Source organism: Mus caroli, unplaced genomic scaffold (genome assembly GCF_978045245.1).
Source record: "Mus caroli unplaced genomic scaffold, Mus_caroli_1 scaffold_20, whole genome shotgun sequence".
NCBI classification, from domain to species: Eukaryota; Metazoa; Chordata; class Mammalia; order Rodentia; family Muridae; genus Mus; species Mus caroli.
In genome coordinates this window covers 24,513,346-24,538,358 of record NW_028227275.1, presented here as the reverse complement: position 1 = coordinate 24,538,358, position 25,013 = coordinate 24,513,346, and the positions used below count along the sequence as shown (strand labels likewise).

The 25,013-nt window shown below is 39.0% G+C and overlaps 1 protein-coding gene across 3 annotated transcripts in view; it reads left to right on the top strand.

Moving 5' to 3' along the window:
* Positions 1-25,013, top strand: part of Tnks2 (tankyrase 2) — a 56,341-nt gene that overhangs the window by 13,319 nt on the left and 18,009 nt on the right. For 2 of the 3 annotated variants that reach the window (XM_021151390.2, XM_029472447.2), the window contains exons 4-16: positions 785-821; positions 1,548-1,623; positions 1,872-1,966; positions 4,153-4,219; positions 7,598-7,784; positions 9,109-9,230; positions 12,054-12,145; positions 12,250-12,328; positions 15,890-16,061; positions 17,573-17,652; positions 21,369-21,514; positions 22,157-22,322; positions 23,552-23,771. In XM_021151390.2, coding sequence (XP_021007049.1) covers positions 785-821; positions 1,548-1,623; positions 1,872-1,966; positions 4,153-4,219; positions 7,598-7,784; positions 9,109-9,230; positions 12,054-12,145; positions 12,250-12,328; positions 15,890-16,061; positions 17,573-17,652; positions 21,369-21,514; positions 22,157-22,322; positions 23,552-23,771 — 1,539 coding nt within the window. The remainder of the gene's footprint in view (positions 1-784; positions 822-1,547; positions 1,624-1,871; positions 1,967-4,152; positions 4,220-7,597; positions 7,785-9,108; positions 9,231-12,053; positions 12,146-12,249; positions 12,329-15,889; positions 16,062-17,572; positions 17,653-21,368; positions 21,515-22,156; positions 22,323-23,551; positions 23,772-25,013) is intronic. The other variant, XM_029472446.2, reaches the window with a different exon arrangement.

The following is a 25,013-nucleotide window of genomic DNA, read 5'->3' as shown; positions in this document are numbered from 1 at the left end:
GTGTTTCAGAGCTCTGGAACTGTGTTATAGACAATTGTGAGATGCTATATACCAAGTATTCAAAACCAAACTTGAGTCTTCTACAACAGCAGAAAGCATTCTTAGCCACTGAGCCACCCCTCCAGCCATACTTACTGGATTCTCACCTGTTGGGTACTGTTAGAATTATATCTGATCTAAAAGGCAAAGCCCTGAGGGTCTACTGTAAGCTTTTGTGCTTACACTTTGTGATACTTCTTCTGGCATTGCTAAGAAGATTGAAGACTGGAGAGCGTGTTGTCACTGTAACTGTCAGCTGTCTGTTTCCTTCTTTACTGTTCTTTGCCTTGAGTAGTCAGTATGAATTCAGTGTAGTCTTGAGCTTGGATAATTAATCTTTTAAAATATTTATTATAAAGTAGTTTTAAGCTATGTAAGGTTATGGTGTGGGATGGGTTTTTATTTGGTTGGTTTGGTTTGAATTGGGTTTAAATTGGTGCTGAGAATTGAACCCAGAGCTCATGTGTACAGGAGGTTTTCTCCTATTACACGCTTGAGTTGTACTTTCTCATTTGGGTTTTGAATGAAGTGGTGGATTGTGCCCACCCCCTAATTAGCATAATACACTTATTTTAGGGGAAAAGGAGAGTTTACTGGCAGCCTAACTCTGCGTCAGCTTGTTAACACTTTGTTTGGACCTTGTTTTATTTATGTAGACTGTCTTTATAGTTTCTGTGGTCATAAAACTATCACTGAATTTTTGTTTTGAAAATTTCTGATCATCCTCTCCTTCCTCAATTCACAGGTGACTATAAGAAAGATGAACTTTTGGAAAGTGCCAGGTATGTACTAGTGTTACATATATGTGCCATGGAAACCTGACAGTGAGAGGATCGAGTGATGGCCCAGGGATTAGGAGCCCTTAATGCTGGGTTTGGTTCCCAGCATTCATATGGTGGCAGCTCACAACCATTGTAATAACTTTAGTTCCAGTAGTTCCTATAATCTTGAGTTCCAGGCATGCATGTACATGTGTGCACATAGACAGAGTACTCATTCACATAAAAAAATGAATCTGTAAAAAAACCTAATTCTTGCTAAACATAGTAGTGCACACCTTTAATTCCAACATTCTTGAGACAAAAGCAGATGGATCTCTGTGAGGGTATGGAGAGGTGACTCAGTGGTTAGAAGCACTTGCAAAGGACAGAAGTTCAGTTCCCAGAACCCACATCAGAAGGCTTAAAACTATTCTTAACTTCACTTCCCGGAGCATCTGATACTTCTGATCTACACAGACACACACACTTATTTACTTAAAAGGAATAAAGAGAAAACAGACTTCACTTGAGCCCACACTTGAAATCTCCACATGAGAGGCAGAGGCAATAAACTTACTATGAGTTGAGGATAGCTTGGGCTGCATAGAGAGCTCCAGTACAGTCTGTGCTACAGAATGTAGCAGACCTCATCTTGAAAATGCCATAAGCACACTTTAAGAGAAGCCTGTTTTGGTGGTCACAATACACAGTATAAGCTACTGATAGGTTTTTTCACTGCATTTCTAGGAGTGGCAATGAGGAAAAAATGATGGCCCTGCTTACACCATTGAATGTCAACTGCCATGCAAGTGATGGCAGAAAGGTATTGCTTTTGTGATTGATTTTATATCATCTGGTAATGGGGAAGTATAAGTTGGAACATTTAAAGAGAGTTCTGATGTTTTCTTTATTATGTTTTCTGTATATGTTAATCTTAAAAAACCAAATTGGTTGTTTATTAACAATGAGCTCATGGTTAGATTTTCTTGTTTTATTTTTGGGTTTTTACCTTTTCAGATATTTTAATGGCTATTATGTAAATTTCATTAATTTATTTGGTTACTGTTTCAGTCAACTCCATTGCATTTGGCAGCAGGATACAACAGAGTAAAAATTGTACAGCTGTTACTGCAACATGGAGCTGATGTCCATGCTAAAGATAAAGGGTGAGCTTTGAACAAGTCAGATCTTGTTTGGGTCCTTGTAGTACACTATATCTTTATAAAGCACTTTTCTGTTGCTATTTAAATTGTTCATGTTTGTTGAGCTTTTGTAACATGCAGGTTGTTCTGAGGGCCATAAGGAATTATAATGAAGTGGGCCTACCACTCATACAATATAATACATAGCTCGAGAAATGCCTCATTTATCTGACTGATAAGTCGAGATTGATGGGTGGAGCTATTGAAAAATCCTTTAGAAGGATGAATGCTTGAATTTAAGGCAGTGTTGAAGAAAGCAGAGTTCAGGGCAGGGTGTGCTACTTACTACATGCCTGTAATCCTGTAACTTGGGTAAGTATAGTTGGAACGCTTAGGAGTTCAAGGTCACCTTCAATTACGTAGCATTTTTGGGCTTTCTGGAACCTAGACTCAAAAATAAATGAGCAAACAAACAGAAAGCAGAGTTTCAGGAACACCATTCTATAGGAAATTACAAATAGTACACTTAAGATATAGCAACCAAGTTGACTTTGATGACACAGGCTTAAAATCCCAGCTCCCGGGAGGAAGAAGGAGGGAGATCACATGTTGAGGCCGCCTGGACAACTTAGTAAGATATTCATATCCCTTCCTCCTCGCCTCTTGTGAAAGGAAGGGATTGTAGCTTAGTGGTCAGACACTTGCTTAGTGCATGCACGCACACCAGACTAAATTGGATAAAGCAGATGATTTACATGGGACAAATGAGAATTGGAGAAACATGTAAAAAACAAACTAAAAACTCCACAGAAGTTTTGGTGTATTAACATAAGAAATTCACTGTTGTGCAGCTGTAAGCATTTTGTGATCTGAGATGAGGAATGGTTGTTTAATCCTCAAAGGAGCTTAAGGAGGACTGCATTCTGGGAGAATACGTGTTACATTAGTTGAGGAAAGAGGAGCTTAGAAGCAAGAAGAGCAGTATCTAAGAGTGAGTGCTGTGAGCATTGGGACAGCTAAGATGAGGAATGGTGGTTGCAGAGAAAATGAAAAGGAACCTGGATGGCTGCTGCCCTGGAAGAGCAAAAGTAGTAGATGTGGAAGGGGAGCACAAGAACAGAATAAAGGGAAGACCTTTATATCTGGAACAAAGTGAGTTAGACTGAAGTACAGGAGGGAGAGTGTTTTGGCAGAAGACATTGTGCTGACTTTTAGAACTATAGTTTTATGAGAATATGTGGAAATTCAAGTAGAAGTATTTAGTGAATGACAGTATTCAGGCAAGGAAAGAACTGTGTATTAGCAGAGGCTGCTCTGGCTTGGTTGTACCAGTTAATAACGCTGATCCCCAAGGAGAGGAGAGAGGGACAAGCTTAAAGGTGGAAGCCAGAATTTGAAGGTTCTGCTCTGTAGGAGCTCTGTTACATTACAGAAGAATCCGATTTCAGTTTACTGAGGACTGTAGCATTTACCTTACAGAGCTTCAAAAGATGTTTCAAAGAAGACCTGACTAGTATTCAGAATAAATCTGGAAAACATATAAATGTGAGCCAGGCCAAACAAGAAAAGGAAGTCACACCTGGGAACAGTATATGTTCCAGTACACAGGAATTAACTGTAAGACCAGAGAGAAGCTTAGATACTTACGTGTGTCATGTTAACTTAGAACCAGGGACACCTTTCATCCTAACACTAGGGAGACAGAAGTAGGTGGATGTATGAGTTCCAGACTAGCCAAGGATGCACAGTGAGAAAAATTAAAAAGTTAGAACCATCTCTTCAAAGCAAGGAAGAATAATAGTATTAAAACAAATGCTTTATTTTTGTAATGTTTGGCTAGAGCTTAGAGAATAAATTGGTTTAAAGGTTGTTTCAGAAGTATAGAGTTTAGTAACATTATATAGGCCTAAATAAGTAACCAGTAGTAGTAGGGAAAAAAGAAATATGGGTTTGGCCGGGCATGGTGGCGCACGCCTTTAATCCCAGCACTCGGGAGGCAGAGGCAGGCGGATTTCTGAGTTCGAGGCCAGCCTGGTCTACAAAGTGAGTGCCAGGACAGCCAGGGCTACACAGAGAAACCCTGTCTCGAAAAAACCAAAAAAAAAAAAAAAAAAAAAAAAAGAAATATGGGTTTGAGAGAGACTCAGGAATTATAGTTTGCACATTGCCCTAGACTTACAGACTCTTTTCTTTTCTCATTGTCATCGTAGGGATCTGGTACCACTACACAATGCCTGCTCTTACGGTCATTATGAAGTAACTGAACTTCTGGTCAAGGTTAGTTCTTTTGTGTCTTATTACTTTCTATAATTACATAAAATGATTTGAAATGTATAGTGTGTCTAGCTTATTCTTTATTCTAAGTGCTTGGTAGAAAGTGGGATAGTTTATAATCTTAATGTAGATTATTGGTAAGCTAGCATTTGACTTCCTTCAGGTGTTTTAGGTACCATACAATGTTGAATATAAAGTAGTTGCAGTAAAAAGGTCATACCAAAGTTATACCTAAGCTGGGCATGAGGGTGAACACCTTTAACCCCAGCACTTAGGAGGCAAAGGCAAGTAGATCTCTGTGAACTAGAGAAACCATCTGGAAAAACCAAAAGGGCCAGGGGCTGTTATCTGAGGTGAAGGAGCAAGGACTTAATAGGATAAGATTGAAAATATGTACAGAGATCCTGGGCATTTCTTATTTTATTTTTTTTTTACATTTATTATATGTAAGTACACTGTCGCTGTTTTCAGACTCCCCAGAAGAGGGTAGCAGATTTCATTACAGGTGGTTGTGAGCCACCATGTGTTTGTTGGGATTTGAACTCAGGACCTTTGGAAATGCAGTCAGTGCTCTTAACTGCTGAGCCATCTCTCCAGCCCCAGTAACTACATTTCATGACCAAAACACTCGCTGTCCCTAGGAACAGAGGGAAACAAATCACATCCCTGAGTTGATTGAGGAAGTCTGACACCAGCAAACTCAGATAGCCTCCAAGTGCAAGAAAGCAAGCAGTCTGATCCAAGGAAGGGGAGTCCTGTGAGATTCATAATTAAACAACTCTACCAAGTGTTGACTGCTTTTTCTTTTTTGGGAGAAAATGTCCAATAGACTCCAGAATGTTCTGTCTGTAACTTTATTGTGATCCAGAATTTAATGTTGGCTTGACACAAAATTAGAGGACATAAAGCTAATTGTTTTTCTGGTTTTAGCTCTATTCATTTTTCTTTATGTGTGTGGAATGTGCAGTTGTGTACATAAAAATAGAATCAATGGTAAAAATATAAAGTCCCGTGTGAAGCTGCATAGCTTCGGGATAGATATTCTAACTACAGATCCTGAGACTGTATGGGTCTGGGTCTGGTTAATCTCACTTAATAATGTTTTTATTTACAGTAAAGTGATGTGAGTTATTTACAGTAAAGTTCTGAACATAAATTAGAAGGGGTATCTAAAAAATTGACAGATTAACATGGAGATTATAAGAATAAATATGAGCAAGCTTCAGTTGAAGCCAAAATTATCTAATATTGATAATATAGTCAATCTAATATATAATATATAGTTAATCTAATACATATCTAATATAACCTTATATATATATATATATATATTTCTTTTTAGTATAGTTAATGATTTAGATACTATGTAAAAATATATTTGTGCTAATATAGCCAATATGTTATCAGCAAAAAAGACCTAAGTTTACAAAAATGCTGCAAAAGATGTGATGTCTACTTCTGGATTTGAAAATTCTAGAGTTTGGGGCTGGTGATATGGCTCAACTTGTAATAGCACTGATTGCTCTTCCATAGGTCCTGACTTCAAATTCCAGCAACCACGTGGTAGCTAATAACCATCCCTAATGAGATCTGATGCCCTCTTCTGGTGTGTCTAAAGACAGCCACAGTGTACTTACATAAAATAATAAAAATCTTTGGGCCAGAGAGAGCAGGACCAGAGTGAGCAGAGGTCCTAAGTTCAATTCCCAGCAACCACGTGATAGCTCACAGCCATCTATACAGCTACAGTGTACTCATATACATAAAATAAATCTTTTTTTAAAATTCTAGATTTGGGGGGGCTGCTAGAGAGATGGCTGGGGTTAAAGGCATACACAATCCTAGAGAAGACCCGAGTTTGGATACCAGCACCCACCGAGGGCGCCACCAACAGCCTTTTCCCTCCAGCTTCAGGAGATCTGACTACCTGGTACCCAGGCCTTTGTACTGATACACACCCACACACACAGACATGTGCATGTACTGACACACATACCCACACAGACATGTGCATGTACTGATACACATACCCACACACAGACATGTGTATGTACTGATACACTCACACACAGACATGTGCATGTACTGATACACCCACACAGACATGTGCATGTACTGATACACTCCCACACACACAGACATGTGCATGTACTGATACACATACCCACACACAGACATGTGTATGTACTGATACACTCACACACAGACATGTGCATGTACTGATACACTCCCACACACACAGACATGTGCATGTACTGATACACTCCCACACACACAGACATGTGCATGTACTGACACACATACCCACACAGACATGTGCAAGTACTGATACACATACCCACACAGACATGTGCATGTACTGATACACATACTCACACAGACAGACATGTGCATGTACTGATACACATACCCACACAGACATGTGCATGTACTGATACACACACCCACACACACAGACATGTGCATGTACTGATACACCCACACACAGACATGTGCATGTACTGATACACACACCCACACAGACATGTGCATGTACTGATACACACACCCCCACACACAGACATGTGCATGTACTGATACACACACCCACACAGACATGTGCATGTACTGATACACATACCCACACACAGACATGTGCATGTACTGATACACATACCCACACAGACATGTGCATGTACTGATACACACCCACACACAGACATGTGCATGTACTGATATACCCACACACAAAGACATGTGCAGAGACACATAGTTAAAATACATAGATCTAAATCTACCCTCCCTCTCCTCTTCCAAAACAAGCAAACAAACTAGAACTTTTAAGTTGCCTAAATACAATGTATGATGTTAACTTTTAAAAAACTATCTTAATTTAATTCTGTGCTGATGGAAGTATAAATCACATTAAGGAATCTTATTTTAGGCTCTTCTTTCTCCCTGCTGCCTTAGGATTGTCCAGTTGTCCAGTGACAGGCTAAGGGTATTGCAGTGTCATGGAAGCTGCACAGCAATCCAGACTAGTGACAATTGTGAGGCTGGGGACACTGATGTGTGAAAGCTCTGAATGTGAATGGTCTCCTGTATTTCATTTTTATAAAATTCAGGAACACATAAACAAGGTACTAAAAGAATGGGGCAAAAATCCCCAATGAAAGAAACAGAAAACACTCTAAAGTAATGTATAAATCTTATGTAATCGAATGGATATATATTTATCGAAATTCACTAAGTTACTCTCATTAAGAGTGGAGCTCTGTTTTTAAATTACACCTTCCAAGAGATAGGGAGGTTTTTGCAGAAGACCTTTCTCAGCCTGCTACATGTTGTTGGACTACACAGTGTTAATAAGAACAAACAGTAACTGTATGTCTTTCTTCCCAGCACGGTGCCTGTGTGAATGCAATGGACCTGTGGCAGTTCACTCCTCTTCATGAGGCAGCTTCTAAGAACAGGATTGAAGTATGTTCTCTCCTCCTAAGTTACGGGGCAGATCCAACCCTGCTGAACTGTCACAATAAAAGTGCTATAGACCTGGCCCCCACGGCACAGCTGAAGGAAAGATTATCGTGTAAGTATGAAAGTGATGCACCAGATGAGTGTGGTGGTGCGTGCCTTTGATCCCAACACTTAGGAGCAGACGCAGGAGAACCTCAGTTCAAGGGCAACCTGGGCTGCATAGTGAGATCCTGTCTTGAAAAAGTTTGAGGGTTGGAGAGAGATGGCTCAGTGGCTAAGAGCACTGACTGCTCTTCCGAAGGTCCTGCGTTCAGTTCCCAGCAACCACACGATGGCTCACAACCATCTGTAATGAGATCTGATTTGCCCTTTTCTGTGTGTCTAAAGACAGTGACAGTGCACTCATAAAAATAAAATAAATCTTTTAAAAATGAAAATAAAAGGTTTGATATCAGCTAAGATACATGACTCAGCTTTTTTTCCTTCTCAGTTTTACTTTTGGGAATGTTTAAAGAGTAAACTATGTTCTCTATGGATGGGTCTTTGTTTCTTTTTAGTATAGTTAATAATTTAGATTCTGGGGGCTGGACAGGTGGCTCAGCAGTTAAGAGCACTAACTGCTCTTCCAAAGGTCCCAGCAACCACATGGTGGCTCACAACCATCAGTAATGAGATCCGATGACCTCTTCTGGGGTGTCTGAAGACAGCTACAGCAAGTGGGGCTGAAACAAGAGCTGGAGAGATGGCTCAGTGGTTAAGAGCACTGACTGCTCTTCCATAGGCCCTGACTTCAATTCCCAGCAACCACATGGTGGCTGACAACCCTCTGTAATGAGATCTGATGCTCTTTTCTGGTGTGTCTGAAACAGCTACAGTGTACTTACATATAATAAATAAGTAAATAAATCTTAGAGAGAAAAAAAGAAATAAGCACTTGGTTCAGATGTAGTATTATTACATATACACGAGCAGCATGATCTAAAATTATTCTAGAGCAGTAAATGATAGTGATTTTACAAGTCAGATAAGTAAAAGAGAAACTTAGAGGAAATATATTCCTTAATTTTGTTTATCCTGTGAAAAACTTGACAAGCCAATGTGTTTGATCTGCAGATGGGTATAAGCAAGACTGTCTGCTACCACTGTGTGCTAATGCAATTGTGCTCATCCTTTGTAACTGTTAATATCTCTAATCCAATTAGAAAATATCAATAGACCATGGATCTGCCATGGTTTAAGCTTATGTATACTTGAGAATGAATTGAAGGGAACTAGAATGCCATTGTGTCTGTTATTAATTATTGTTATCAGTAGTTATTAATTTTGAGACTTAATCTGACTTTTTGGAGATTATTTGAAAATAATTTTAAAATATTAGTAGGCAAGCTTTATTACCATGATAAGTTTCATGTAGACATAAATGCTTCTTTGTTTAGATGAATTTAAAGGCCATTCATTGCTGCAAGCTGCACGAGAAGCTGATGTTACAAGAATCAAAAAACATCTTTCTCTGGAAATGGTGAATTTCAAACATCCTCAGACACATGAAACAGCACTGGTAATGTTTCAAACTTAAGCTTTTAAAATACAGTAAGCCAAAGTAGTCATAATGTCTGATCTTAGTGATGGTACTGTTTTTAAAATACTCCTTTGTTTGTTGGTTTGCTGGTTGATGTTTTTGTTGATGTTTTGAATTTGTGAGTCTAGTATCTTGCTATATTAGCCCAGATTGGTCTTGTATATGTGATATTCCTGCCTTAGCCTGTTACATGTTGAAATAACCATTTGTTAACACATTGAACTAAAATCAGTTACCCATCTGTATATTAAAAAAAGAATTTAAATAGAATTTAAATAGAAAAATAACAACCTTGCCCCCCAAAACATATTAGTAGTTTAAGAACCCATATCGATATAACATATAACTGCTCATTTGTGAGTTTCCACAAGTTTGAATAAAGTATCTTAAGAGTTAGTTACTTCCCTTAACAAGCTGGGGATGACAGTGTGTGCCTCTAATCCCAGGGTCTAGGAGGCTAAGGTAGAAGGACCACGAGTTTGAAGCTGGCCTGGGGTGAGGGAAGTGTCCTCTGTGAAACTAATAAAGTTGTGAATAGTGAAGCCTCAGAGCTACCAGAGATCAGTGGTGAAATCCAGGGGAGGCACCGGCTACCCTGAAAGTAGCAGCTCCAAGAGAGAGAGTAAAGCTCTGCCGCATACGCTGGAGAATGAATGCTCCTTAGATAGAAGGAGAGGAAGGGAGGGAAGGAAAGTGGTCGTCTGCTAACACCTTGCTTCTTCCCTGTGCCTTAATAGAAACTGAAATTTGCCACTTACCAAAGAAAGCTCTAAACTAATAAAAAATGTTAACCAAACCATAGCAGTATTAAAATGGTATGGGGAAGCTCAAAAAGACTAACATGGGAAACTTTCTAGTGTGAAAATCTAATACACTTAAACCCCATTATCTGAGGACATCTTGCAATTCCTCAGTCACTGCCTAAAATCACAGATAGTACTAAACCCTACTTAATATTTTCTTCCACATCCATACCTGCAGTAGTTTATATATTATGTATACAGTAAGATTAACAATCATACCAGTAGATCTTCTGTTATGAAGCTCTTCTGGCACTGTAGGTAGAGGTTTACTAAAAGCTCTTCTGTTCTTACTAAGTTGAAACTTTTCAGTTAAAACAAGTGATTATAGCTTCTTATACCATAATTGCCAGCAAAACTATCCCTGTACTGTAGAGCCACTAAGTAAGAATAAGCATTTCTTGAACACAAACACATTCAGTTGATCCAGTGATAACAGACAGCTGTAAAGTTACTTAGGAGTGGGCAGCATGTGCAGCCTGTATGTACACTGGGACAGAGATGTGGTCCACATCCTAGTATCACTGTACAGGATTGCATCATGCTTTTCAGAATCATGTTTATTTCTAAAACTTTTCTGTGTAATATCAGATCATAGTTGGCCTTGGGTAGTGAAAGCAAAACAGTACAGATAAAAGAATGTTGTATGTTGTTTCCTCTGAGTATCCTGTTACGAAGCACCACGTCTTCAACCTTAAAACACACTGAAAAGTGTTCACGGGGAGTTGTTGTGTATGGCAGTGTCCTCTCAGTTCCCAGAGATTGCAGGCCCTTCCCTAGGGTACAGAAGAGGAGGGGTCTCATTTGTGATGGGTGTAATAAAAAATTCTTGGAAATAAATGATCTCTAGGTTTTGTGCTTAGAACCCTTAGTGTGTCAAAAGAACTATTGTATACCAGTTAGACGTGGGTTTTATTTTGATGGTAAAGGAATGCTTTTGACGACTGCAGTAAAATCAAAGAATGAATCAGGAACACAATTATGAGAAACTGACTGTTCACGACTAATAATAGGAGAACAGATTTCATGATCGCTATATACTTAGATGTATAGAACAACTTTGCTTTAAATTTTTAACCAGAAATTTTTTTTTTTTTTTTTTTTTTTTGGCGGGGGTTGGGAGAGGTTCCAGGCAGGCTTTCTCTGTATAGCCCTGGCTGTCCTGGAACTCACTTTGTAGACCAGGCTGGCCTCGAACTCAGAAATCCACCTGCCTCTGCCTCTCAAGTGCTGGGATTAAAGGTGTGCGCCACCACTGCCCGCCTTAACCAGAATTTTTAACCCAGGATTTTCAGATATTGGTTCTAACAAATATGCACATTGATTTAGTCAATTATCAATCAGACAGAATACCTGTATACTTGAGTATTTTCTTGGATGTTAAGATTATAAAGATTTGTGCCGTAACTATAGATACTAGGTTTATAAAAGGCAAATCCCTACCTCCTGCCTCTTTCCCTCTTTGATACTCAGAAATGCTGTAGCCACAAACCATACAGGGTGTCACTCACACAGGTAATTGGAGCTCCTCGTTCTGCTGAGCGATGAGATAAGGAAGGTCCTCAGCTTAGCATCGATCCCATCTGTGCTGTTAAACCAGCAGAGTTCAGAACAAAACAGATGGGGGTGCTGTCTTCCTTTAACAGCACAAACCCAGGACTAAGGACAGCTAGTCCAGCGGTAGAACGCTTGTGTGCCATCTCTAGAAGAAATGCCGACATTTGAATCTTACCTTTTAGATGTAGCATTTTTCATCCTATCAGTAATGGCTTTTTCAAAACTACAGGACAAAATTTAACCAAAATATTTAGTAGCATATTATTTGATCTGTAGGATTTTCCTGCCATGCCAGAATTTGTAGTTACTACAGATTCTCTCCAATAGAAAATACTTCAAGAGCAAATTTATTGTGTTTATTATCCTTGATTGGAAGCACAAATATTCTTAAAGTGAAAACGGTTCTCTATGGTACTTGATTAATGCTGCAATTTGAATTATTTAGCACTGTGCTGCTGCATCTCCATATCCCAGAAGAAAGCAGATATGTGAACTGCTGCTCAGAAAGGGAGCCAACACCAATGAAAAGACTAAAGAGTAAGTACACTGTTAACCAGCGCGTATTGCCTTTTATTTATTTCTTTTTTCTTTTTTTGGTACAGAAAACATACTTATTGTGTGGCTGGCTTTTTGTCTTTAAGATTCTTGACTCCTCTGCACGTGGCTTCTGAGAACGCTCACAATGATGTTGTTGAAGTAGTGGTGAAACATGAAGCAAAGGTATACACCATTTCTGGTCATCTTTTGTAATCCAGTGAGTTAATTTCTGTGTAGTGGATATTTAGCTCCTTAAACTATTCACTCTATCAAAAAACCTTTTTTTCTCTTAGTTTACAATTCAAAATAGTCCTAGGCTGGGGAGTAAAGCACTTGCCATGCAGTTGTAAGGACCCGAATTCAGATCCCCAGAACCATGAAGCAGGAGGTGGTAACACTCCTGTGACAGACAGCTGGCATGCTGTGTGCAGCACTGAACCTGTCTCAAGTCAGGAAGAGGGAGGAGCCACGCCCCAGGCTGTTGATTTTCACGCATGCATACACGCCTAGGTGCACAGAGACAGACTAAAAAAATGCTGTGGACCAAATCTAAGTTTTGTTACTGTTAGAAAATGTATGCATCTATTCATATGTACATTATTTCTGTTATGTCTTTTCTTCTCCATTCCACTTCTGATCCACTGATGAACGTTCTCCTTGACTTTTTCATAATATTATACACTCAGGCACCTCTTATCTCAACAGGATACCAATCTTACCCTAATTTTCTTTTCTGATCACATCTGAAGTTCCTTGGTTAGTATGATAAAAACCCTCTTACTTCCCAGTACAGAGTTTGTTTGCACTTCGACCATTTCTGTAACTAGGACAAAGAACTTGAATGAATGCAAAGGAATAATTTGACTAAAAACAACATATGTAACCATGTTGATAAATTAACATTCTTTTTTTTTTTTTTTTTTTTTTTTTTTTTGGTTTTTCGAGACAGGGTTTCTCTGTATAGCCCTGGCTGTCCTGGAACTCACTTTGTAGACCAGGCTGGCCTCTAACTCAGAAATCCGCCTGCCTCTGCCTCCCGAGTGCTGGGATTAAAGGCATGCGCCACCATGCCGGGCTAAATTAACATTTTTTAATTGGCATTTGTATACAGAGCACTTTACCCTTTGAATAACACTTCCATTAAGGTTGTAAGTCATTTGTTACTCAGTAACTTTAAAATATAATTAGTAATGAGTCCAGAGAAATGGACTAGTGTGCAAAATACTTGCTGTTCAAGCCTAACTACCTGATTAAATCACCTGGAACCCATATGAAAAGCCAGATGTGGTGGCATGCATCTGTAGTTTCAGTGTTCCTCCTGATACATGGGAGACATACTGGAAATTGGCCAGATCCCCAGCCACCTAGCAGAGGTGCAGAAACAACACGAAGATCCTGTGTCAGGACGGTAGATAGAGGGTGAGAGCTCAGTCCCAAAGATGTCCTGACTTACCCGTGCTCTGTCCACACATAGACTCGCACTTTCTCTCTCTCTCTCTCTCTCTCTCTCTCACACACACACACACATACATACATACATACATACATACATACATATATACACTATTAAGCGCGTGCACTTAATAGGAGTACATGGCAGAAATGACAATAGTTTCCAGTTTTTAATCCAAAGACTTGCCTTGCTCAAAGAAAAAATTTAATGGAAATTTAGTATAGTACAGAGATGGAGCTGCTGTAAGTGGGGAGAAAGAGAACAGAGGCCTTCAGTGGTCGGCCCTGAGACCTTTTCCTCACTGGGTTCTGCAGGTCAGTTTTCTTGTCCTTCCTTGGGTCTCTTTTTCTCTCTCTCTCGCTCTCTCTCTCTCTCTCTCGCTCTCTCTCTCTTAAAGATTTATGTATTTTTATGTATATGAGTACACTGTCACTGTCTTCAGACACAGCAGAAGAGGGCGTCAGATCCTATTACAGATGGCTGTGAGCCACCATGTGGTTGCTGGGAATTGAACTCAGGACTTCTAGAAGAGCAGTCGGTGGTCTTAACCACTGAGCCATCTCTCCAGCCCCCCTTCCTTGGATTTCTACCCACTCAAGGAGTCACTTAGAATTTTCAGTTTCTTTTTCTGTTACTTTTATTGTCCTAATCTCTGATTTCGAGAAGTTATTGATAATGTATAACTGTGATTTTTTTTTTTTCCTACTGTAAGTTACTGAATAAAATAAAGTTCATTTCTGCTTGACTGCTTGGCATCCTCATTTGTCTGCTCTGTGCCTTCCTGTCGGCTGTTTTTGTCTTACATATGGCACATTACTTCTGAAAAGTGTATAGACACACCTTGAACCTGAGTTGTTAGACTTAGTGAGACAGTTGTAACAAGAGAACAACCCATATGATAGTGTGAAGACTGAGAAAGTCTCAGGCAAACTAGCAACATTATTCACCCTTATGGATATTACTCAAAGCTCTCAGGAGATATTTTTCAAAACTATGATTTGGAATGTGAGTAAATGTTGCCCCTAGCGTTTTAAGTGGGTTTTCAGTTCTGTTATCATAGACTCTCACATTGTCGTTTGTGCTCATTGAGAGCTTGCTATATCCGTCTTCACTTAGTCTCTGATGACATGACACTGGTGAACATAGGATTGGCTAATTACTGAAGAATTATTTTCATGGTAAGGAGGCAAAGTGGAAATAAGATGCTCTTAGAGGTAATCTTAATGTGAAGAGTTTCAAAGATACAGCCAAATTGAAAGAATTTAGTAGTTATGTGGATACTGTCACCAGCTATGTCATATTACATATCTACCAACATGCCTTATTTCTTGACACATTTTCAGAATGCTGTGCACATATTAAATACTCTGTGTATATACATCACTAGAGTTGGCTGTTTATATGGTTTTTCTTTAAATATAAAATTTATAGGGGGTGAAATGTGTAAGTCTTCATTGTATATTATAACAAATGTGTACATTGGTGCATCCAAACCTATTAAAGGACAGGCTAAGGCAGAAGTGAGCGGTGGATAGCTGAATGGCAGAATGTCCCGATGGGTAAGATCCTAAGTGCAGTGCACAGCAGTGCTTCATCTTAGACAGGCTGTACCCCTAACAGTCACAGCTGTTTTGAGGCTTATCCGTCACAGATGTGCTCTGTAAGGTTAGTGATTTGGGAGATGGATCACATGACAACAGTGCCTGGGTATTGCTGGCAGATACTCTGTTGTGTGTATACAGCTTGCTATTCACGTAATACATATTCTACCTGATACATGGTGTAGAAGATAAGTAAGAAAGAGTGAGTATTTCAACACTAACTCGGCCCTGAACATGTTTGTCCCTGGCTGTTGTTTATCTTGGAGTCAGTCATAAAAATTATGTACCTCAAAGACCCATAAATTTTCATGGATGCAGCTTTTTCATTTAATGACTAGTTCTAAACAGGGTGAAATTATAAACTCTTTAATGCTTGGATAGATGTCTTTACACAGCTGCACACTGTGGTCACCTAACTTAAACTTACATATATATATAAAGTTACTATACTTGACAACCCATATTGTAAGAGGGATCTTATCTTCATTCTGATCCCAGTCTTCATGGATTGGTGAATGTGTACTCTAGTTCTAAGAAGAAGAAAAAATGCCTACTTTGGCACTAGACAGTTGTTGGTTTTTGTTTCTTTTTTAAGTGAGACTTTTAGTAGCGAGTGTTGAGTAACCGACTAGATGGCTTCAGGTGATGACCACCATGCTGATTTCTGTGCTTTCCTTCTGTCTTGTTAAGGTGAATGCTTTGGATGGTCTTGGACAGACGTCGTTACACAGAGCTGCACACTGTGGTCACCTGCAGACCTGTCGCCTGCTCCTGAGCTATGGCTGTGATCCAAACATCATATCCCTTCAGGGTTTCACCGCCTTGCAAATGGGAAATGAAAATGTGCAGCAGCTGCTCCAAGGTAGTAAGAGCTTCCGTGACATTCTGGGGCAAAGATTAACCTTTGAGATTCTTCACATGGCAGGTGTGCTGTGTAAGAGTTGGTAATAAACAGAAATGTTAGCTATCTTAACTTATTCTTAGCTCAGTATATTGATACTTAAATGTCATTAAATGATAATTATGACTTCTGTTCAGTAGCATACTCTGCCCAGTTTCTCTGTGTAAATACACACATGTTTTAAAGTTTATAGAGCTGATTTGCCAGGCATGGTGGTACACAACTTTAACTCTAGTACTTGGGTCACAGAGGCAGGTACAACTCTTGAGTTCCAGTACAAACAGGGTTACGAAGACCCTGTCTTGTCTCTTTTTCTTTTCTTTTCCATCCCTTCTTTCTTTGCCCCCCCCCCCCACCACCCCTTCAAGTTTAAGAAGCTGAGCATTGAGAAACTGTTAATCCCAGCATTGGAGAGACTGAGATTGAAGGGTCATAAGCTTAGTGCTCCCTCGGATATTTAGTACACACCCACCACACCAAAGTCAGGTGGGGGTGTCTTAGAAGCTCTTAGGCAAGGAAAATGTGGTCATTGCTGTTTTTTAGAGCAAGGAAAACATTAAAAGATAGGTTTTTTTTACTACAGCAACCTGGTGACTTCCCCTAAACACTGGGCCTGCTGGATTTTAGGTCTTGGGTGTGTATGCTTCTTCTGACGCCATGTTACAGTGTTAAGTCTTTGCATTTTGTCCTTGGCTTTATTTACTTATTTTTATTTATTTATTTATTTTTTTAATTTATTTTCGAGACAGGGTTTCTCTATATAGCCCTGGCTGTCCTGGAACTCACTTTGTAGACCAGGTTGGCCTCGAACTCAGAAATCCGCCTGCCTCTGCCTCCCAAGTGCTGGGATTAAAGCCATTAGCCACCACACCCGGCTTTATTTTATTTTTTTTTTTACAGGAGTTTTGCCATTGGTTCTTCCTTTGATACACTACTCTAAATGTTTATCTTAAGATGTAAATATTTACCTCTGTATTCTTTCAGTTCTTTCAAGGTTTAATTTTTATAATTCAGTCTTTACCTGGGGCTTCCTTTGTTGTACATACTCTTTCAGAATTTTTAACTGAGTAATTAGACAGAATTTTAAACTGATAATGACTAGCTACTTGCTAGCCCAACTTCACTCTTTAAATTTGAAAAAAAATCTGAGGGTCAGGAAATTAAAAGTGATTTGTGCCAGTTCAGAAAACAAGTTAATGGCAAACCATGTTTAGATTTCTACCAGTGCTTGCACATGGCTTGTTTAACACTTTGGTTGTGTTTCTTTATATGTCTTAAATGACATTTTATAGTTAGCACATGTATATCTTTTGCTCAGTCTATATTCTCAAAAGTTTTGGTAGTCGTAGTTAGTGGTTTTTCACTGTGGCAATACTACATAAGCTAGCAAACTCAAAACCTGGGTTTGTAAAAGATGACCCTTGAAGCTTGGTCTCCTTCCAGGTAGCAATTAACCACTCTTCTCTCTTCAGAGGGCGCCTCACTAGGTCACTCAGAGGCAGACAGACAGTTGCTGGAAGCTGCAAAGGCTGGTGACGTTGAAACTGTAAAAGTAAGATACAAACAATCAATTTTCTCATAATCTTTAGTTTTTTGTTTGTTTTTGGCATTGTTTAATAAATCTATGTTGTTACAGGAAAGAGCTTTATTAAAAGATAAAAATACCAATTCCTTTGCAGTAGGAAATAAGAAATAGCAGTGGGGGGACATTAGCTACATGTTAGAGGACAATCACATTCACACGTTTAATGTTCTTCATGTAGTATCAGATGCAGTTGTCTTCACCAGCTCACTGTCCCTGTAACAGGATAATGAGGAGCTGGAGAGACTGTTGAGCATTTAGAAGCATTTGCAGCTCTTGCAGAAGCCTTTTGTTCAGTCCCTAGCACCCACATGGTGATTCTAGGATGCAACACCCTCTTCTGACCTCCGAGGGCACCGGGCACACGTGTGGAGCAGACATACAGACAGAACATTCACACACGCAAAATAACCTTTTTTAAATAAAAACATTTTAAGGAGAAATATGTACTCGGCATAATAGTGTACACCTATTTTCCAGATACTAGGGAGGCTGAGACAGAAGGTTTAACAGTTAAAAAGAGAGCCTGAGCTACCTAGGAACACCCGAACACCCTGTCTAAAAGCAGTACCAGGAGAAAGAAGAAAGTGTGTCATGTTGCTCTCTAGTACTATTTAAGTATGACACACAAAAGGAACCAAGTGCCCTTGTGTGCACAGGCTCCTTCTGGTTCACTCATTTCATTACTCCGTCCGTCCGTCCACCTGTGGAGCCGTTGCTTGTACTGTGAGCAGTGTTGGTGTTACTCGAACATGCTGTCTTACCCAGCTGGGCTGGAAAGTTCTTTTCTCCTACAGAGCACCCAGTTTCTTGTCTGTCCCATCCCAGCAGTGGTCCCCTCAGAGTCACCCTTCCTTAGACATTGTTTTGACTTGTGCCACACACACACATTGATGTCTTACTGCCTGTACTGTGTGTTCATGGTCTGTACAGAAGTGCCTGCCTAGGGAAATAACCCAAAGCCTGATGTTTGAAAGAACAGGACTAAAATTAAAGTAAGAAATTGACTCATCTATTTCATGAACTTAATAATTCTTTAATGCTGCATTAAATGTTGTTTCAGTTTTTAAAATTAGCCGGGGAGAAAGCCTTTTTTTTTTTTTTTCTCCTTAAAGACTTCTCTCTCTCTCTTTTTTTTTTTAAGTCTTTATTTATTTATTTATTTATTTATTATAAGTACGCTGTAGCTGTCTTCAGATGCACCAGAAGAGGGCGCCAGATTCCATTAAGGGTGGTTGTGAGCCACCATGTGGTTGCTGGGATTTGAACTCAGGACCTTCTAAAGAGCAGCCAGTGCTCTTAGCCGCTGAGCCATCTCACCTACCCCTTTAAAGACTTTTCAAAACTAGACTACAATTAATTTGAGAGAGCGCTTGTATGTACTAAGTTTTATGTTGCCTAATGTGTGGTAGAATGGCTGTTTGAAATAATTTTATCAAATTTCTACTTAGTAGATTTTTCTATACATTTCTATTTTTAAAGATATACAAGCTAGATAAGCCTTTAGTCCCAGCACTCTGGGTCTGTCAGCTTTACACAGTGAGACCCTTTCTCAGCACCGACAAAAAAGACTTAAAAATGTTGGTCGTGACTGCAGAGCTCTTGAGTGGTTGTTGACTGATGCTTTAAATGGGTTCAGTGCTGGGAGGGTCCAGTGACCGCCCAGTCCCCAGGTCCAGGCTCACACCTCTACCAACTCAGCCATCTTGCCAGCCCTGGATTGATTTTTTTAAGAGTACACATGATCTTCTCTCTACTGTGCCCAGTGCAAATAATACAGATACCACATGCAACAAGGCTTTTGATTTGCTCATGAGTCAAGTGGTTTGTATCTTATTAAGGGAAAGACATTGATTTTAAACTAGATGATTTTATGTGTATGAGAGTAAGGAGAATTTTAAATGTTCATTTACTTACAGAACCTAACGTATTTAACAACATAAGACTAAGCATTAACATAAGTGGTGACCTGGCCTATGATTGCAGCACTGGGATGCTGAGTGGGAGATCTTAGTTTGCCATCAGCTTTGTTTCCCCTTTGTTGTTTTTTTTATGGTGGTTTTGGTTTTACTTTAGGGTTTGTTTTTTTTTTTTTTTTTAAGTATTAAAATCTCTGAGAAGGAGCCTAGAAGAAGACATAAATTTAAAATACAAATTGGACTCAGGAAACAAAAAAATGATGCCATTTATTAAGGAAGAAACCCATTCCATTCTATTGATTCATGAGGTTACCGTATTTTGTGGATACCTCACAGACACAACCTGAGAAAGGAGGGTTTATTCCAGCTCACAGTGTGGGATACAGTTCAGCATGACAGCAGGGGCTTGATAGCTTTTCACATCGCATCTGCAGTCCGGAAGCAGAGACCAAAGAATGTAGATCTTTAGCTCATTTTCTCTTTTTATTCAGGCTAGGACTCTAGCCCATAGAATGGTATGATCCGCAGTTATAAGTGGCTCTAATTACCTTGATGAACATCATCTAGATGGTACCTCAGAGGCATGCCAAAGCTTTGTCTCCTGGGTGATTTTAACTCATGCAACCTGACTGTAGTAACTGGACAAATAAAGCAAAGGATATTAAAATGATCTTTGGTAACTAACTACATGTGCCAACAGCTGGTTCACAGTGGAAATACTTATTTCTAGATTGGGTCTCAGACCCACTGAAACATTGCTTTGGGACTGGAACCTCATTCATCAAGTCTAGCAGATGTGTTCCATAAGCTCAGAAGGGCTTTGCAGTTCAGTAGCTCCCTTTGGGATAAACCTATTAATGGGGCTTACTCATCTGACCTGGTTTTGTTTTTTTATGTTGATATTCTTTTGACTGTAAGCATTGTAGTCTGTTAACTATATTATTCTCCCAAATTCTTTGCATAATCTTCAAGAATATTTGGGGTATTAATTTTGATTAAGCTAAACTTACTCATTTGAACCAAAGAACACAGCAAAATAATTTTAGTGACTATTTCCTTAGTTCTTCGAGATCACATATAACCAGAAACATTTTCTTCATTCATTATATATAGTAAAGCATGAGTCATTTACCTAAATGTGGTCCCTTACAAATTAGCAACCCCAGACACTGACTTAACAAAATTTGGAGATTAGACCAGTATACATAAATATTGAGCCCCCCTGATCTACAGTGTTGCATCTCAGACTTGTAATATGCTTATAGATAGATCTTACTAAAATGTACTTTGCTATGGGGTTTTATTTGTTGGGAAGTATTAAGGAGTCCAGGCTGGCTTTGAACTCATAACCCTCCTGCCTTCATCTTCCAATGCTGGAATAACAGGTATATACTATTACACATGGCTTAGAATGCAGATTCTGACTTATAGATAGGGGTATTGGACTCTGAATTTTTCCCCTCTCTGCTGCTGAGATCTAGTTTGCTGCTGCTACTACTACTACTACGTTTATCACCAAATGGAAGTTACACTTAGTACTTGAAGGAAGGGTATCGGTGTGTAAATAGTAAAGTTTACTACCTTTCAAAAAAGTAGAAAATATAGATGAGAAGACCAGAAGAAATCTCAGTAAATGAAACACTAAAATAAGAATAGTTTCTTAAATACTTATTTAATAAGAAAATAGGCAAGCATTTGAAATTTCTGTTAAATTGTGTTAAGACAAAACATGAGAAATGAATGCGTGTGCTGTGTTCAATCCTACAGAAACTCTGTACTGTTCAGAGTGTCAACTGCAGAGACATTGAAGGACGCCAGTCAACCCCACTCCATTTTGCAGCTGGGTACAACAGAGTGTCTGTGGTAGAATATCTGCTGCAACATGGCGCTGATGTGCATGCTAAAGACAAAGGGTGAGAACGAAATCCTGCCATGCTTCCACCACACCTTTATAGGACCATGTCAGGGAAATACAAGAAGACTTCTGTGATAAATTATAAACTACTTCTGTTTTTTAACATATAATTTACTTCCTAAAGTTGGTTCAGTGATAGCTTATAAATTCCGTTAATAGTTGACGCTCAGCGTGGTGGTGCACACCTAAACCCCAAGCACTAGGGCACTGGGGAGTTTGAGACACTCAGCTCAGTATGAGGGAGACCCTTTCTTTTAAAAAACAAAAAACATGCAGAATGCTTGAATTTACGTTAAAATTAACTTGTTAAAATCGTCTTGTTATTTTATAATTGCCAAGGAAAATTCATTTTTGTGATTTTCATACTGATAAAGTTTTCAGTGTTCATTGAGGTTATGCTAAATTTTTTGTTTATTTTGAAATTACTTTTGTTTAAAATACACAGTGCTAGATGTTGTCTATATGTGAATGTTTATCATAGTCTCTGTATTTAAGACATATTGAAACCCCCCTCCCCCTAAAATAAACAGTCTTCTGCTTTCCATACATAGACTTAAGTTGTAGAGTATGGGCAGTTTAAGAAATAAATGTGTTTGGTTAGTATACTTACTGAGATTCAGCCACTTGTTTAACTTCTCAGAGGTCTTGTACCTTTGCACAATGCGTGTTCTTACGGACACTATGAAGTTGCAGAACTTCTTGTCAAGCATGGAGCAGTAGTCAACGTCGCTGACTTGTGGAAGTTCACACCTTTACATGAAGCTGCAGCAAAAGGAAAATATGAAATATGCAAACTTCTACTCCAGGTATGCCTAAGTACTTACTTTTTTACTTACAGTGCAGTTGCCTAAAGTACTCAGATAATCTTTCAGATAACAGTAATATGAGTCTTAAACCAAGGAAAGTAGAAAAAGCCGTTTTCTAATACTAAAACTAGATTTCAAAGGAAAATGTCATGAACATTTTTATATTTTAATCTACATGTATCAGCATAGGATTTATTATATAGCCACCTATGATGTCATAGTTGCTGTCCAACTTCCTGTTTAGTAATCTAACCTCAAGTTACTTGATTCATTATGTGGTTTATAAGCCAGATTTGTTTAATCTTCTATAAAAGTGATGGTGCTGGTCTAACAGATACAGATACTTCGCTGTAGAATATTACAACACAGATTCATAATAAAATATTTGTAGAAAGAAAAATGCAGCTACATGTGGTGGTGCACACCCTAAAACCCAGCATTTGGAAGGAGAGGTAAGTGGTCTCTGTGAGTTCAAGTCCTGCCTGGTCCACAGAGTGAGTTAGTTTATAAGAGTCTAGCCAAGGCTGCACAGTTAAGACCCTGGATTTTTGTTTGTTTTGTTTGTTTTAAGATTTATTTATTTCATACATGTGAGTACACTGTCAGCTGTCTCCAGACACACAAGAAGAGGGCATCGGATCCCCATTACAATGGTTGTAGCCACCATGTGGTTGCTGGGAACCAAACTCAAGACCTCTGGAAAAGCAGTCAGTGCTTTTAATCACTGAGCCATCCCTCCAGCCCCCAAGACGCTGTATTTTAAAAAAGGAAAATTGCAAACATGCATTGTATGGTAATTCAATCAACAATGAACATATTTGTCAGTGGTCTCATAAAATTATAATGGGGGGCTTCAGATGTAACTGAGTTGAGAGAGTGCCTGTCTAGCATGCACAAGGCCCTGGGATGTATTCCCAGCACCACAGAACCCTTTGTGTAGGAGGTAGAGCCAGTCAGTGGGTGAGGGTCATCTTCAACCGTAGAGCAAATTTTAGACCAATCTGGGATATGTGAGACTGTCTAAAATAATAATGATTAAATTTAAAATTATATAGCTGAAAACTTTGACTGTAGCTTTAGTTCTCAATACATACTTACTAATGTGTTGCAGGTGCCTATGGTATTTAAGCATTAATAACAATAGCAATCTTTGCTCTCCTTATTTTCTCAATGACAAAACACTAAGCACTCCCTGCCATTCCCTCCTTCCCCTTTTTTCTCATACCTAGCATGGTGCCGACCCTACAAAGAAAAACAGAGATGGTAATACTCCTCTGGATCTTGTTAAAGATGGAGATACAGATATTCAGGATCTACTTAGAGGTGATGCAGCTTTGCTGGATGCTGCCAAGAAGGGTTGTTTAGCCAGAGTGAAGAAATTGTCTTCACCTGATAATGTAAATTGCCGTGATACCCAAGGTCGGCATTCTACACCTTTGCATTTGGCAGGTAAATAAGGGAAACAAGATTTGAGATGATAACCTCTAAGATTATTTTTATTTTATTTATTTTTTGGTGGGTGGTGGTATGGGGTCTGGAGTCAGAAAACAGCTTGCTAGCGTCTGTTCTTTGCATCATGTGGGTTCCAGGAATCAAATTCAAGTTGTCTGGCTTAGCAGCAGGTACATTTACCTGCTGAGGCATTTTAGCAGGCCTATAATTTATTTTTATTGTTGTTTAAAATATTTTCTCTAAGTAAATTTGAAAGATGCAAGTTAAATTATCTGTCAGAGCTATCATTCTGTCCTAGTATGTGTGTTCATGCATTAAGCCATTACCTGGACTCACTTCCTGTAGTACTGATTATTTCAGTAAAAACAGTTGATGGGAGTGATGGGTGTCGCATGCCTTTGATCCCAGCATCTTTCAAATTTACTAGAACTGCACAGAGAAGATGTGTCTCAAAAACAAACAAAAGTGAAGAGCAGTAGGGAAGACACTATTTACATTTCACTTCCGTGACTCACCCATATATACACACAAATACTATACCTTGGAACAATTTTAATGCTTTAAATCCTTCAAAGGGTTGACATGTGCACTAAAATTAGCATGATAAAGCTTTTAAAACCATTATCATTTTCATATTAGAGAAATTAAAAACTTGCTTTCTATGATTATGTGGCTAGAGATAGTTTGCCATAAGAGAGTTTGCAGAGGTGACTAGATTGTGTCATACTTCAGAGCAGTAAGCTTATTCTTTGGTTTTAGCAATGCTAAGATTACTCTACTGACCTGGGGAGGGGGTGGGGGGAGAGGGAGAGAGGGGAGATTGCTTGATTTCCTAAGCTCTGTCCTCAGGCCGAGTGAAGCTTGTCTCTACAACTCCTGAGAAAGCATGCTTCCTGTTTGCACATAGATGATTGGGTGCCTGTGATTTTTGACCCTTGGATCATACACTTGAGTTTAGCATGTTATATGTAACAGCCTTGAAGACAAGGCCTTTACTAGGGAAAATTTAAATGGAAAGATAGACATCTTTCTGTAATTCGGTAGGTCTCCACAACCAGTAGCTGATAACAAAAGAAGCTCCTAACATTTAGTCCAGTGGAAGATTTTTTTCCCAGAAGGTAAAACACTGGTAACTTGAGATTTACATAAAATTTACTAACAGCTACTTAGAAATATTTAGCTATGTGGGTGATCTGTGATTTGTCTACATTTATAAGTGAGAGTGATGTTACTTTTTTC